Source organism: Coregonus clupeaformis, chromosome 30, assembly GCF_020615455.1.
Source record: "Coregonus clupeaformis isolate EN_2021a chromosome 30, ASM2061545v1, whole genome shotgun sequence".
Lineage (NCBI taxonomy): Eukaryota > Metazoa > Chordata > Actinopteri > Salmoniformes > Salmonidae > Coregonus > Coregonus clupeaformis.
The window spans coordinates 12,190,430-12,206,852 of record NC_059221.1 but is presented as its reverse complement, the minus strand read 5'-3'; the positions used below and the strand labels follow the sequence as shown (position 1 = coordinate 12,206,852).

The 16,423-nt window shown below is 40.4% G+C and overlaps 1 protein-coding gene and 1 pseudogene across 1 annotated transcript; one reads left to right on the top strand and one right to left on the bottom strand.

Moving 5' to 3' along the window:
- Nucleotides 1-1,030: 1,030 nt before the first annotated feature.
- On the top strand, nucleotides 1,031-5,520 carry LOC121546758 (annotated as a pseudogene).
- A 4,602-nt stretch (nucleotides 5,521-10,122) lies between these two features.
- On the bottom strand, nucleotides 10,123-14,449 carry LOC121545893 (lens fiber major intrinsic protein-like). The gene is made up of 4 exons (XM_041856792.2): nucleotides 13,645-14,449; nucleotides 12,847-13,011; nucleotides 12,033-12,113; nucleotides 10,123-11,820 (listed from the first exon to the last, which is right to left on the bottom strand). The coding sequence occupies exons 1-4, from the start codon at nucleotides 14,002-14,004 to the stop codon at nucleotides 11,635-11,637; spliced, it is 792 nt and encodes a 263-aa protein (XP_041712726.1). The 5' UTR covers nucleotides 14,005-14,449; the 3' UTR covers nucleotides 10,123-11,634.
- Nucleotides 14,450-16,423: the final 1,974 nt, after the last annotated feature.

Below are 16,423 nucleotides of genomic sequence, written 5' to 3'. Positions count from 1 at the left end.
TGTGATCACTACATCCAATGGACAGTTCTAGATTCTGTTCTGTTCTATTCAATGTTGGCATCTCCTAAGATGCAAAAACCTTTTGTCTTATTATTTGCAGGAGCTGACCATTATTAGGGATTTATTATTCTCTTAGAGTGATGGGATGACTAACTTAGAAGGAGTGCATTCTTGACTGGGCTAATGTAGGTTGTGACACCTGGGGAGGCTGTGATTGATGTGAAGGTCTGTTTTAGTGTGTAAAATAAGATAAGGATTGTGTCTTCAAATGCTAGTCTATAATGGTTCTTTATGAGCTGTAAGTCTTCCTTTGACATAGGAATGATGTCTAAGGGAGCTGGCTCTTCTCACTATGATAGAATGTTATGATAATCTTGTGCCTGGCTGTAGTGTGCAACAAATGGCGCCGAGGAGATGAGACCAACCCCATGAACCTAGGATTGGCTGAGAAACTTTAAACCACGCTCAAGTCTTTACTCTAATTGGCCAGCAGAGAAGTGGGAAACTTTCTGTCAGGGTATTTGGGTATTGTTTCTGAAAACAATGTGTTAGTTGTCTGGAATGTCCTGCGAGGCATATCAGAGAGCCCGTATATACGAAACATCATATTTACCATTGAAGGTTTTTGCATTAATTAAAATAACTAAGTATACCTTAGAAGTCGTCTTGACCTCTTTTGTTCCTGATACCAGATTTGAATTGACGCGACTTTGACACCATGTAAACGCCAAAGAACCATGAGGATCAGGTCCAGTCCAGCATTAAATCCTTTAATATTCTAAATTAATTCCAAGGATAGAAATAAAGTTGTGGTATAAGGAAATATTTTGTTTCTGTTTACCCTGTGTATTTGTTTTCCCATTTGTTGATAAATAAATGTACAAATCATCACATTATTTGTTTATTTAATATTGTTTACACACTAGTAACACCTGTTCGTACATACCTGCGTTATACAGGTGAAATAGTTGAAATGATGTGCAGATCGTGTGTGTAGCCAAGGTAACGGCGTTCAACCTAAGCTTCAGGTAAAGCGCGTGCAAGAGACTCCCTCGGCATGAGAGAAGGATCCAGAAAGGGCTCCAGACCGTGTAGTGAAACCAGCGAATTCAAGAGATACGTCATTGCGCACGAGAACGAGGAAACATTTTGCCCTGTCGTATTTAGCTAGCTATTGAACTCAATATCCAACAGCACATCGTGACGAATACTGCCTTCTGGAGTGGGAAGAACTAGATAGCAAGAGATGTAAGTGTGGGCTCGAGGGTCGAATGCGAGAGCCACCCTTGCAAATGCGGGGTAGCTTGCTAGCATTGCTATCTATTTAGCCATAGCTAGCTTCAAGTTTTGTCACTCTGAGCTTAGCTAAGTTAGCTAGCTACTTGTCTAGAATGCTCCGACATGGATATATGTATAGCAACTCTACAATAATAAAGTTAATATTGTCCACAGGGCATAAACTGCATAACGCTATAGCTATCGGATGCAATAAATTTAACTAACAATAGCTAGCTAACGTTAGGCCTACATGTTGCCTCCATTCACAAGGGGGACGATTAGTGGGAATGATGGAGCGCTTGTCAGTTCACACTAGTCGAATTGTCAGCTTTACACTCAAGAAAAACTCTCCCATATCATGAGACATTAGCAAAGGTACAAGGCTGGGTGATACATTAGCAACAATACAAAGCTGGGCCCTATTCAGTTCTCCACAACGGCTACATGAGCAGATAGTCCTTTATTCACGTGGGCTCGCTACAGTAGTAGTAGCTAGCCTTTTCCTTGCAAATAGACTATCTTAGCTACTGGCTTGCAAGTTGGAGTGTCATTACATTCCATGTGGCCTGCCAGCTAGCTAGCTCATGAAAATATATGGAAGGGTGTTGGATCTGGTTAGCCAAGAATAACCATTAGGAATGGCCAGCAAAACCACTGAAAAAGGGCAGAGACCAGTGACAATGAGCCACCTGACCAAGTATGACCTTGGATAAGGTTGAATGGGTGGAGCTAGACTAGCCTGGCCACCTGATGATGAATGTTCCTGATGTATAGTATCTGAATGTAACCAAACAAAGAATTATCTCAGCTAGCTAATCAATGCTTTTTTTTCATCCCTATTTCCTAATGATGGGGGTGCAATTTCCCAAATATATTTATGGTTGGATTTCATGAACAGAACCTAGAAGACATTGGCCATTGCTTTGTATTGGACTAATCAGTCTTCTCTCTTCTGTATTGTCCAATAGGCAGCCAGCAACAGCGAAGTGGTATGACAGAAGGGACTCAGTCTTCATTGAGTTCCTGGTAGAAGACAGCAAAGATCTTCAAGTAAAGTTTGAAAAATCTAAAACTAGATTTTCGGTAAGCTGCTTCACCATGACCCGGGACACACTGCAGTTTAATTGACACTGATCTTAGGCAAAATTGTGAGCTGTCCATAAATTAGGCCTATTGCACTCGCAGGAGCAGTTTCCCGGACACAGATTAAACCTAATCCTGGACTAAAAAGCATATTTATCTTTCTTTTAGTCCAGGAATAATATTAATCTTATCATCCCTTACCGTCTGCTTGAGCAAACCGTTCATCTACAGTGCCTTCAGAAAGTATTCACACCCCTTGACTTTTTCCACATTTTGTTGTTACAGCCTAAATTTAAAATTGATTAAATTGAGATTTTTTTTGTCACTGGCCTACACACAATACCCCATAATGTCAAAGTGGAATTATGTTTGTAGACATTTTTACAAATTCGTTAAAAATGAGAAGCTGACATTTCTTGAGTATGTATTCACCCCTTTGTAATGGCAAGCCTAAATAAATGCAGGAGTAAAAATGTGCTTAACAAGTCACTTAATAAGTTGCATGAACTCACTGTGTGCAATAATAGTGTACCCCACACATACAATTATCTGTAAGGTCCCTCAGTTGAGCAGTGAATTTCAACCACAAAGACCAGGGAGGTTTTCCAATTCCTTGCAAAGAAGGGCACCTATTGGTAGATGGTTCAAAATAAATAAAGCAGACATTGACTATCCCTTTGAGCATGGTGAAGTTATTAATTACACTTTGGATGGTGTGTTAACATACCCAGTCACTACAAAGATACAGGCGTCCTGCCTAACTAAGTTGCTGGAGAGGAAGGAAGCCGCTCAGGGATTTCACCATGAGGCCAATGGTGACTTTAAAACAGTTACAGAGTTTAATGGCTGTGATAAGAGAGAACTGAGGATGGATCAACAACATTGTAGTTACTCCACAATACTAACCTAATTGACAGAGGGCAAAGAAGGAAGCCTGTACACAATACCAAATATTCCAAAACATGCATCCTGTTTGCAACAAGGCACTAAAGTAATACTGCAAAAAATGTGGCAAATCAAATCACTTTTTGTCCTGAATACAAATTGTTATGTTTGGGGCAAATACAACACATTACTGAGTACCACTCTCCATATTTTCAAGCATAGGGGTGGCTGCATCATGTTATGGGTATGCTTGTAATCGTTAAGGACTGGGGAGTTTTTCAGGATATAAATTAAACTGAATGGAGCTAAGCACAGGCAAAATCCTAGAGGAAAACCTGGTTCAGTCTGCTTTTTACCAGAAACTGGACAATAACCTAAATCACAAGGCCAAATCTACACTGGAGTTGCTTACCAAGAAGATATTAAATGTTCCTGAGTGGCTGAGTTACAGTTTTGACTTAAATCTACTTCAAAATCTATGGCAAGACCTGAAAATGGTTGTCTAACAATGATCAAGAACCAATTTCAGAGACCTAAAGAATTTTGAAAATAATTATATGGCAAATGTTGCACAATCCAGGTGTGGAAAGCTCTTAGAGACTTACCCAGAAAGACATAGCTGTAATCGCTACCAAAGGTACTTCTACAAAGTATTGACTCAGGGGTGTGAATACTTATGTAAATGAGATTTCTGTATTTAATTTTCAATACATTTGTTTTCACTTTGTCATTATGGGGTATTGTGTGTAAATGGATAAAAAACATGTATTTAATCAATTTTGAATTCAGGCTGTAACACAACAAAATTTGAAAAAAGTCCAGGGGTATGAATACTTTCTGAAGGCACTGTATTTTACTCTGTTTTTGTCTTTTCAGTTGTGTTGGCGGGATTGAAAACCTCAAACACCAAAATGAATTGGACCTTTTCGACTCAATTGACCCCAATGTAAGTCTTTTTTTTTCAGTTAGCTGCTGAATCACCAACTACAATGACCCAGAAAACCACTGCAATGACCTGGATGTTAAATAGGATGAAAAAGATAATCCCTCATACAAAATGACTTGTAATATATCATGAGCATCTCTCTTCTTCTCCTTGCAGGAGTCCAAGCACAAACGTACAGACAGGTCTGTGTTGTGTTGTCTAAAGAAAGCAAAGGCAGGTATTGCATGGCCACGGTTAACAAAGGACAAGGCAAAGGTCAGAAATGTTTTGGTACAATACTATTCTATATTCCCTCTTCTGTTTTGTATTTCTGGGCACTTATTCAAAAATTGTCTCAGAGTAGGAGTGCCGATCTAGGATCAGGTCCCTCCTGTTCATGTATCTTATTCATCAAAAAGGCCAAACTGATCAGCACTCCTACTCTGAGACTAAGATCACATAGGACATTTTGTCTTAAATGTTGGTTAAAATAATTTAGATTTGGGATGTCTGTTTTGTTTTCCACAGTTTCAATGGTTGGGTGTCGACTTCAACAACTGGAAAGACTGGGAAGATGATTCTGATGAGGATCTGTCCAGTTTCGACAAGTTCTCAGAGGCAAGCAAAGCAAGCATGTCATGTTGCACAAAGTGTGTAATGTTTTGAATGTGTTCAATTATTCTCGATTTTTTAAAATGTCTAAACAGTGATTGTTGTCTCTTATTTTCAGATGATGAACACGATGGGAGGAGAAGATGGTATGCCAGATCTGGGCATGGGTGGTATGGAAGGTCTAGAAGAGGTTTGTTTCTATTTTTTTCTGTCATCTCCAAATGAATTTTACAGCAAATATCAAAGCAATTGCAAACGTACTGTATACGGTGGATGCAAGGAAAAGGAAATCTACTTGCCTACTTGCTTTATGTTTTGCAGTTTTGAGTAAATTTCAAACTAATCATCAATTATTATTTTTTTCAGCACGACAGTGATGATGAAAGTAAGTTTTGATAAAAATGTTGCACATGACCACAGAATATAGCAAGCAGACATTATTGAGCATTTTCATTTGAAGTTTCTTGATAATCATAATAATAATAATAATGCCATTTAGCATACCATCCACACATGAGCGATGTAGAATTGGTAGATTAACTTTTTACCTTAAATCTTCTAACTTTTCAGAGATGCCAGACCTGGAGTAATGGGAGCATATAGGAAGTCTTTTAACCGATGATAACAAGGAAGTAAAGCCTCAAAGGTCGGTTGAAGAGAAAGATTAGAGATGAGTTATTGGTAGCCATACAGTGGGGGAAAAAAGTATTTAGTCAGCCACCAATTGTGCAAATTCTCCCACTTAAAAAGATGAGAGGCCTGTAATTTTCATCATAGGTACACGTCAACTATGACAGACAAAATGAGAAAAAAATTCCAGAAAATATCATTGTAGGATTTTTAATGAATTTGTTTGCAAATTATGGTGGAAAATAAGTATTTGGTCAATAACAAAAGTTTCTCAATACTTTGTTATATACCCTTTGTTGGCAATGACACAGGTCAAACGTTTTCTGTAAGTCTTCACAAGGTTTTCACACACTGTTGCTGGTATTTTGGCCCATTCCTCCATGCAGATCTTTAGAGCAGTGATGTTTTGGGGCTGTCGCTGGGCAACACTGACTTTCAACTCCCTCCAAAGATTTTCTATGGGGTTGAAATCTGGAGACTGGCTAGGCCACTCCACGACCTTGAAATGCTTCTTACGAAGCCACTCCTTCGTTGCCCGGGCGGTGTGTTTGGGATCATTGTCATGCTGAAAGACCCAGCCACGTTTCATCTTCAATGCCCTTGCTGATGGAAGGAGGTTTTCACTCAAAATCTCACGATACATGGCCCCATTCATTCTTTCCTTTACACGGATCAGTCGTCCTGGTCCCTTTGCAGAAAAACAGCCCCAAAGCATGATGTTTCCACCCCCATGCTTCACAGTAGGTATGGTGTTCTTTGGATGCAACTCAGCATTCTTTGTCCTCCAAACACGACGAGTTGAGTTTTTACCAAAAAGTTATATTTTGGTTTCATCTGACCATATGACATTCTCCCAATCCTCTTCTGGATCATCCAAATGCACTCTAGCAAACTTCAGACGGGCCTGGACATGTACTGGCTTAAGCAGGGGGACACGTCTGGCACTGCAGGATTTGAGTCCCTGGCAGCGTAGTGTGTTACTGATGGTAGGCTTTGTTACTTTGGTCCCAGCTCTCTGCAGGTCATTCACTAGGTCCCCCTGTGTGGTTCTGGGATTTTTGCTCACCGTTCTTGTGATCATTTTGACCCCACGGGGGTGAGATCTTGCGTGGAGCCCCAGATCGAGGGAGATTATCAGTGGTCTTGTATGTCTTCCATTTCCTAATAATTGCTCCCACAGTTGATTTCTTCAAACCAAGCTGCTTACCTATTGCAGATTCAGTCTTCCCAGCCTGGTGCAGGTCTACAATTTTGTTTCTGGTGTCCTTTGACAGCTCTTTGGTCTTGGCCATAGTGGAGTTTGGAGTGTGACTGTTTGAGGTTGTGGACAGGTGTCTTTTATACTGATAACAAGTTCAAACATCCTACAATGTGATTTTCTGGATTTTTTTTCTCATTTTGTCTGTCATAGTTGACGTGTACCTATGATGAAAATTACAGGCCTCTCTCATCTTTTTAAGTGGGAGAACTTGCACAATTGGTGGCTGACTAAATACTTTTTTCCCCCCACTGTATTTGAAAGGAGGAAACATCACCAGTTTTCTAAACACATCACAGGAATCTCACTGAGGAAAGACTGTCGTAACAACATTACACCAGAGCATTCTCTGTCCTAGTGCTGCACTGTTCTAATTCTGCATGGACAATTCAGTTGTTTCCATGATGTGTTGTTGTGGGGTTTAGTTATATCGTCCCCTAACTTAACGTTCAGATTGAAATATGTAATGTAGAACAAACACGCCTCTGACATGTAGAATGAAGGAATCGTGTCGGTTCTATTCATGCTATTTCTATCTGCAACGTTTGACAATGTTTGCCTGCTGAATGTGGCCCTGCTCTGATGGGATGTGATAATGTCTTAAAGTTACACCCCACCTCCCCCTTTTTTATTTAATGTCTGTGAGGTTACGTATTGAATATAGACATTTGTGAATTCTAAATTAGGGAAAAAACAGGTTTCAAAGCAACTGCCTATTTTCAATAAAGTTGTTTCTTTTTTAAATTACAAATGTCCCCTTTTATTGTTCATACTGTACGTTTTGTTTGTTTTGTTAATTTATCTAAACAAGTTTTAGCTCAAAGCAAATATTTTCCCAGTGTACGTTAACATCTGCAAATATTACAGGTAATAGTTCATTCATTGGTTTTAAATATTAAGGTATTTAAATGAATATGCATGTTAAACTTATTTTATAGTATAACATAAATTATAATGGTACAACCTTTTCGTGCAATCCCATTTTGCAAGGATGTTTTTGCTTTAGTATATATCAGTGTAAATACAGAAAATTTTCAAAGTATATACCGGTAGTTTACTTCAATGCAGTGGTCGTTGCACATTGTTTTGTATCAAACAAAATTGTAGGAACAGACATAAAAATATTATTTCTTCCATATTCAGAAACATAACTTGTCAATAAATTACCTAATTTAATTTGCAAGTGTTAGTTAAAGCAAAAACACTGTTTCGGCAACCTGTTTTGCAGATCAGGTTAAAGGCATGTCAGTTTGTTAAATGCAGTGTGAATTTTTGTTTACATATTTCTAATAAACTGTCAGACTAAGTTGATGTCTGGAGGTTGTCTGGTTTAATACAGTGTCTTGCTACTTAAAGTGAGAATAACATGTCTCCTGTAGAGTGTATGAACAAAGATCTGTTATTTCAGCAGTTGTCAGTTGAATGCTAATACATCCTCTGGCCACCAAGTGGTGATGATGGTCTATGGCTACAAACCCAGATATTATAGGCTACTGAGAGAATCTATACAGATTAGGAACCATCATAGCAATATAATGTGCTGACAGTCTAGGAGACCTTAACCTTTGGACAGTCCCACTTGAAGTTGTCATTTTCCTCAATAAAGTTATTTGTTGGTTCAGTATAGGAGTGCTAAATGTCACAACTGTGTGCCATTGAGAGACTAATATTAGACTTTAGACACTAACACACACAATTGCACTAATTGAGGTCTTCATGTTGGTAAATTGGTCATATTCTCCTTATCAAAGATGTATGCACATACCATTAATTCCAAATATATTTTTTTGAATTTTTTTATTTACATAAATTGAGTGCCAGTTGGAGTTAATAAATATCAAATTTATATTGGGGTTAGATTTTACAATTGGGTTAGAAATAATTTATATTCGGTGCAAGGGGATGGGAGCCAAGTGAGTTTATATTACTGAACTAAGTACCCTAAGCGAACGCCCTGTAATATTGTATGTCATCATGCAGTAGGCAAGCAGTCTGACCGCACTAATGGAATTAAAGAGAAAAACCCAGAGACCAGTAGTGACAGTGCCCATCAGAAATAAAGATATTTGTGTAATAATGAATGTTTTTTTAGGAAGTTTCTATTTATAATATAGGAAGTTTTTAGGAAGTTTCTATTTATAATATAGAAATTATAAATCCAGGGTTCTCTGATTATGAAAGTATGTTTATAATAAGTTATTGATAGGATCCAAGCATATTGTTCTACTGTATCCTGTCCTTTCCCATACCTTTCATAACCAAATGGCCAAAGAGGAGACATTGTATAGATTTGAAATTATATTGTTATCCATCCAGTTTCAACAATCATGGTAAATAAAAAAATTACATTTTACACTGTACATCAAAGCTTTTCAATGGAATACAAACATAATTATTTAAATTTCAAAATGTTCAACATGAGTCAAACTAAAATAAGGAAGGAAATGTATTCTATCTACCGCTGGAGGAATCAAGCGAAATGAAAGCGAATGTGAAAGTAAAAGGAGAATCAGCTTACATGGTTCAGTTAACTGCTCTATCAAGTAGTGAAAATGGAAGTGGGTTGTAATGCTATGAGCAGGTTCAACACTGCAGTACCCCTTCCTCCATCCCATCACAAGAGTCCCTGCAGCATCAACTGTCCTGTCACCTTTAGATCGGAACACAAAATGACCGCCTTGTAAACAGAAGGAGGAGGTAGGGAGTGAAAGCAGGAAGGAGGAATGGAGGGAAGAGTGGGACCAAAGAGTCAAAAAAGGGGGATTTGACCTCACCTTCAAGTTTCATGTCCCTCTGATGCAGATGTTATGAAGAGATCATACAGGTGCACGTTTAGTTTACCTCAGCTTTGGATAAAAGCGTCTGCTAAATGGCATATTATTATTATTATATCCACACCTAGTAACACAAAGCTAAAGAATTTAGTCGCCTCAGTTTAGGAGATTATCTTCTCTCTTCTTCTCTCTTTTTACCCCCCAGGTGTAAGAACCATAGCCTGGTTTCAGATCTGTTTGTGCTGTCTTGCTAATTTGATGGCAACATAACACAAACAGAACTAGGACCAGGTTATAATAACCTGAGTTTGGAGGGCAAAACAGACTAGATATCAGAGAGGTGGATTCACCAGTACACTGAAAATAACCCCCCAATCTTAAATCCACCCCTCTTCCCCCTATGGAGAAAAGATAACCTCTCCCCGTAGAGAGAAAAGAGCACCTCTCCCCATAGAGAGAAAAGAGCAACTCTCCCCATAGAGAGAAAAGAGCACCTCTCCCCCTAGAGAGAAAAGAGCACCTCTCCCTGTAGAGAGAAAAGAGCACCTCTCCCCGTAGAGAGAAAAGAGCACCTCTCCCCGTAGAGAGAAAAGAGCACCTCTCCCCGTAGAGAGAAAATAGAACGCACCAGGTGTCTGCTAACACCAGCAAGAAGCCACTGCATCATTATGCACTCATTTTGTTTTTCAACCACATTTTATTTATTTTTTAATTTTTTTAAAGGTTATGTAAAGAAAGAACTACAATCAACTAAGAAAATGAGCTTGATCCACATGACAAAGCCAGTCAAGGTTTGGTTTTCTTTGTTATTACGTAAAATGACAAAATGAAACCCAATCCAGCTGTCACACATCTGTACATAAATCCAATGTAAGGGCAAAATCTTTAATGAAAAAAAAAAAGGCATTCCAGAAACTGAGTAAAACGTAACAGTCTGGCACAGATAATACTGGTACTGAACTGCATACAGTATAAAACCTTTTATCTTCTTAGGCATTAACATGGCTGTATCGAAGTCAAGGAGAGCCAACAGGTCAAAGAAGTGGAATTTTGTAGTAATAAATGAATAATAATGTACAATTTCAAGATTATGTGTTTAAATAGCGATGGAGATTGAGTTAAGAAAAGACCAGTTAAGTTTTGTGTGTTGTGTGTTTATTTTCATATAAATCTGACTGTGTTTGTGCTCCCCTTGAAGAGAGACAGACTCAGAACAATTTTTTAAAAGACTTGACTTCAACGCAAAAATGTAAGGGCTTTGCGATAAAAGGGGAGCACTCTAAATATGTTGTCTGTAAAACTACTAGTGAATCAGAACTTTACTGCAGCGAAAATCAAGGAGGAGGGGGACAAAATATGCTTATTTCCCTTAGAATAGACTGCAGTGTGATAAATAAAGACAACAAAGCATAATAACGAACAAAGGAATTGTGGTAATGAAAAAAGTCCAAAATAAAAAGGACTACTAAAACAGGCACACACACACACAACACACGCATGACTTGAAAATGGAATTTGAGTCGAATAAAATCCTCAAATTCTTTAAAAATATAATAATAACATACATGTCAGGTTCTCAAAGTTTCATAAAACAAAAACAAAAAAACAAGGGAGAGATTCAAACTGGATGAAAAAAAATGGAAAAAGCATGCAGAAGTCCACTGCTCTACTGTAGCTTCACTCCTAGCAGACTACAAACGAGATAGAGAGAGAGAGAGATGCCCCTGTCCTGAGCAGTTATAGCCACCTGGTCAGCCAGGAGTGACCCACTCCGTACACCACAGGTCACAGCAGGGTGCAGGGTGCTTTCTTCAGTGGCAACTAAGTCCTCTTCTTACCCTCCGTCTTTATCCTACAGACCAAGGGGGGAGGTATGGGTGAGGGTCGGTGGTGGAGGGTTGGGGGCGGTCGGAGGATGGTTAGGGCTTTGGCTGCCCTGTAATTCAGCATGTCCTGTTTCTGGATCAGCAGAGTGAGAATGAGGAGGGTGAGGAAAGTGGAGTTGTTGTGAGGGTGAGGAGGGTTTGTGTCTATGGTCTATATGTACTATGTGGGTGGGTGGGTTAAAGGGGAAGGGAGGAAGAGGTATGTGTGCGCGTGTGTGTTGGGTGGGGTTGAGGGTTCGGAGGGGATTTGGGTACAGAATAGGGGGATAGGGGGTTCCGAAAGCCAACCTTCTTCCACCAGGCTTATAGGGCCTGTGTCTTGAGCTCGATGGTCTCTCCTCGGGTGTCCTGCTTGCTCTCAGCCTCTGGGGGCCTGGTGCCCTTCAGTATGGCCATCCTCTCAGCGAGACCGCGCATGCGGGGAAACAGCATGAAATCGTAGATAATAGCTCCCATAGCACCACCAATCATCGGACCCACCCAGTACACCTGGCACAGGACCAGACCAGACCAGGGAGAGGGAGACAGAGACACAAAGAGAGAGGTAGAGAGGGGAATGTGTTGGTGAGTTCATCTAGCTATATCACATTTCACATTTCTAAACTCCAAACAACATATTGTAAGTTGTTGTAAATTGCTGTAAATTGTTGTAAAATCTTAAAATTGTTGTGGCTTTGTAAGGTGTGAACAAAGTGTCTTACCCAGTGGTTGACAAAGTTTCTGACCAGGACAGCGGGGGCGAAGGACCTGGCAGGGTTCATTCCAGCACCAGTGTAGTACATCTATATCAAAGAGAATAGACCAGGGTTATATTATTATTATTATATTTTGGTAGCAGTATGTAGAGTGCAGTGATGAAAAACCTACCTACATCATACAATAGTACTTTCTAATGCACTCATATTGGTCTATCTAGAGTTCTAACCAACCCCATCAAAACCATGGATTACACACCCCTTCTCTCTTGTAGTCACAGAGATCAGGATTTCCATGTTTAATCAGGCATTCCTGCTTCTGACATCTATTCATATACATAATTGGAATTGACCTTACCCTAAATCCCTAAATATCCCACTTTGATTGATTTTCTATGTTGTTCAGGGCTGGGTTTCCCAAAAGCATCGTAGCACTAAGATCATCTTTTGTCCACTCAGGTTCAATGGAATTAAGATGATCTTAGTGCTACGATGCTTTTGGGAAACCCAGCCCTGATCATATACCTGAGTCATAACAGTCTCTTACCACCCCACTCCAAGCCTATGTCTCTTCATTTCGTTTATTGCTCTTTCAGCATTATCACAAGTTATTCAAAACAATTGTCATTAAAAATACTGAATTACTTTGCTGTTCCCCCACCCCAAAAAAAGTGAAATAAATACACTTTTTTTAAAGTGCTAAAAATCTATAAGCTTCATCCCACCCAACCCTGTGTCTAAGCCCGTTTTCACCCAATACAATTCCCTGTCTTCTATGGTCTACAAACATATATTTCTATATTTGGAATATATGTCTTACCCCCAGCAGGTGTCCTATGAGGACAGAGAAGCCGATGGCTAGGGCGGCAGAGCCCAGGCGTCCATTACGCCTCTCATCGGTCACAGCGAAGATGCAGACAACCAGCTGCAGGGTGAGGAACACCTCCATAGTGGTGGCCATGCCCAGGCTGATACCTGGCTGCAGCTAGAGAAGGCGGACGAGATAGAACAGACAGGTGAATGAATGATTACAGTTCACTTTTTTCAGTTATATCTACTCCACTGGCCGATATGAAAAACTCAAACAGTCAGTCAATCAATCAACAGGTTAAACCTTGAATGCATAAAAATAGCTCACTAAAAAAAGTATAATTTGCTAATCTTACATTGTCCATGAATTCTAAAGAGTGGTGTTTTTGTAAATGTTTAATTACAGATATTTTATGAATATGAACTATTCATAAAATCGAACATTGTAAAAAAAGATATATATATATATTTTTTTGAAAGTCAGTTGTACAGATTCAACTGCTGTAACGCCAACACATCTGCAGCAGGTCTTCTATTAGGACCTTTAAACTGGGTTGCTATATTGTCTCATATTCCCAATGTAAGAAAGACTGAACTATAAATTCAAACAGACTCTCCAATCGTGGTTACACACACACAGATGTTCTTTATCACCTGTCAAGTTCAAGTTCATTTCATTCATTCATTCATGGCAGATGACAATGGAACTCTGAAATTTGTGATTGTCACCACAGACTTTCCTATCAGGGTTGGGATCAATCCCATTTACATTCAGCTGAATTGACTGTCATTGGTCAGGTAGTCTTACCGTGTTGAGTGCCAGGTTTCCCCTCATGTTGGTGGGGGTGACCCCGTAGAGCACAGCGGCCCCAGCCAGCGCCCCCAGACACTGGGCCACGATGTAGAAAAAGGCGCGGAACAGGGACATCTGGGAGCCAATCAGGTAGGCGAAGGTGACGGCCGGGTTGATGTGTCCCCCGCTGATGTGACCGATGGACTGGATGAGGGTGGCAGCGGCCAGGCCGAAGCAAAAGGCCACATGGAGAACGTTGTGGGGCCCGGTGGTCCAGCGCAGAGCCGCCCCCAGACCGAAGAACACAAAGAACATGGTGCCATAGAACTCTGCAAACACTGCCCGCCAGAACGACATGGACCGGAACTCCCACATGGTGACCAAAAAGTCAAGAGGCTACCCCAAAGCAATGGAGGGATGAAAAGAGGAGCAAAAACAGGAGAAAATGTGTATTCTCCTTTTGAGTCAGCAAGCTCTGTTTACCGTATCAATAGTGACTATTTCAGTGATGCCTTCAAGGTATATAAACAAAAAACAAGACAGCAAACTTAAAAGCAAAAAGTGCCTCTCTAAACCTAAAGATGCTTCCACACATAAACAACAGTTCCACATGCAACTCTCTAGGAGTCACTAACTTTACTGATTTCCAATGACCTGCAACGTCGCTTTCTGTAAGCAGTTTTTAGTCTAGTCATAGAGACCCGTGTCCTGTCTGTGTGGAGCAGAGAGTTGGTCTCTGTGCATCTATATGCCAACCCTGCTGGTGGTTAGTAGAGGAACATTGATAGACAAAGGTTGAGCATGTCCTGCAGACATTCAGCCTCTCTGTCAGAGCAGGGGGAGCCCACGGGACTATTTATAACGGCCCCAGGGCCACGGCCCCCAGTGGAGGGGGCTGGGAGGGGCCACCACACAATACAACAAATCAAAACTAAAATACTTAACCCTTATAACACCCTGACCTCTCTCTGCCCAGTGCCCATGCCAGGGTTCATCATCCTAACCTTTAACCCTAACTATGAGGTTCATATAGTCCAGGGGCCATGGAGAGAAGAAGGATGCTGAAAGGGGGATATTTTAGAAAAAATACATTAAAATACATTATGTTTTCATAGACATATTACTTTTGATCATGTGTAAACTCAGGAAATTCATATTAAACAGATATCAGTGTTTTCAGTGGGATTGATAACTGGTAATGTTAAGGTTAGACGTTGGTTGAGGACAGGAAGGCCAGATAAATGGTTTATTGACCTTCTGCTACAACCAGTAGTGGATTGCTTCAGACAACTATAAGACCTAGGCTATACATATGGGTCTGGTGGTGCCTAGTTAGCCTTTCCAGAGTCCCATTTGGCCCAACTCATCTCTCCAGTGGGGTAAAGAGGGTCTTCCTCTCTCAACATGCTTCATGTGCTGACAGACACCAGAGAACAATCACAGTATTCACAAAACCATAGAGCAAAGGAGGCCCCATAACGGAAACCAGTCTGAACTCACTACCTGCTGCCAATAGAAAGACTGAAATCATATGTGTTGTTATGCATGCGACTCCTATGGACACAGAGAGGAGAAGTACTCTTATCTCATTATGACGTGAAAGATAGGCCGAGTTACTGTCTGTTATGACAATATCAATGTAACACTAACAATATTATTTGATTATTGAGGCTTTATAATATGTGTTGCTTTATGTCAATGCAAAACAGTGATGTAAACTATATTCATATTAAGAAACAGATTTGCCTCTACAATGTTGTTCTCAACTGTCAGTATTTTCCAAAGTAGATCTCTAACACTGGCTTGAACTTGTAACAGGACTTGAACCTTCAACCTTTAATCATGTGGCATGTTCTGTTTAACCCCCTCAATTGGCAGCATGCCCAGTAGCACACTGCACCCAGAGGGATGCCTCACTATCAATCGGTCTTTCTCAATACTCTTTTGATTGTGTCCTTTTCTCCCACATACTCAACTATTCTCATTCATCCACTCTATTAAACCCTTCAATTAAAACTCCTAGTGAATGATCATTACATTCATTACAATACATGTATTACTTTATTCTCCATAGATAGCGCGCTCTATAGTATTATGGGTGGGTGTAATGCAATGCAAGTTGGTTCTGTGCAGCCCCAGAATTGATTAGGCAGACTTTTACATTGTATCTGGTGACTGAGCGGAGAAGCTCGGGCTCAGGGCAGATAAAGCGACAGATAAACCCGTGTTTGGAGAGGAAGAGGAGGGGGGATGAGGGGACAGCAGGAGGTTTGGCATTGAGCTTCTGCAATGGAGCAGCATCGCGCTGACCAGGCTAGCCCGCCAGAGAGGACGGATGGACAGAGTGGTGAAAGGATAGTGCTGTGCTCAGGGGCTTTTCCCTCTCATCCTTTCATACGCTGCAAACAAAACGCTGGCAGTAACAGATTCTGCCGCTTTCCATGATCTGCTTGTCTTGCTGCGCCTGCTGTCGAATGTATAAGAGCTGCCCTTATCCATGGTGGAGCAATAGCTGGTCAGTTAGCCTACTCTTTCCATCCCATCCCTATATGCACTATGTAGCTTACCCCTTACCGGAGTGCTTATACTACAGTACCATTAGACTAAAAATACATTGATTTTGGGTGAGCCACATGTTACAAATGACCATGTGTATTCAAAGGAAAGGGATGTTTTATTTTTATGATAAAGATCAGTGTAACTCTAAACTATTCTCTCATGCCAGTCAGCTGCACACTTAAATGTCATTTCCAAGCCACCTTTGGAGAAATGAAGGAAATTCAGTTGTGCACGT

Bases quoted from the DNA above. Each gene is read 5' to 3' on its own strand.
- LOC121545893 (XM_041856792.2), bottom strand. From the start codon at position 14,004: ATGTGGGAGTTCCGGTCCATGTCGTTCTGGCGGGCAGTGTTTGCAGAG. The intron at 13,012-13,644 runs GTAAGACTACCT...CGCCTTCTCTAG, and splicing joins GAAACCTGGCACTCAACACG to CTGCAGCCAGGTATCAGCCT. The intron at 12,114-12,846 runs GTAAGACATATA...TCTTTGATATAG, and splicing joins TCATAGGACACCTGCTGGGG to ATGTACTACACTGGTGCTGG.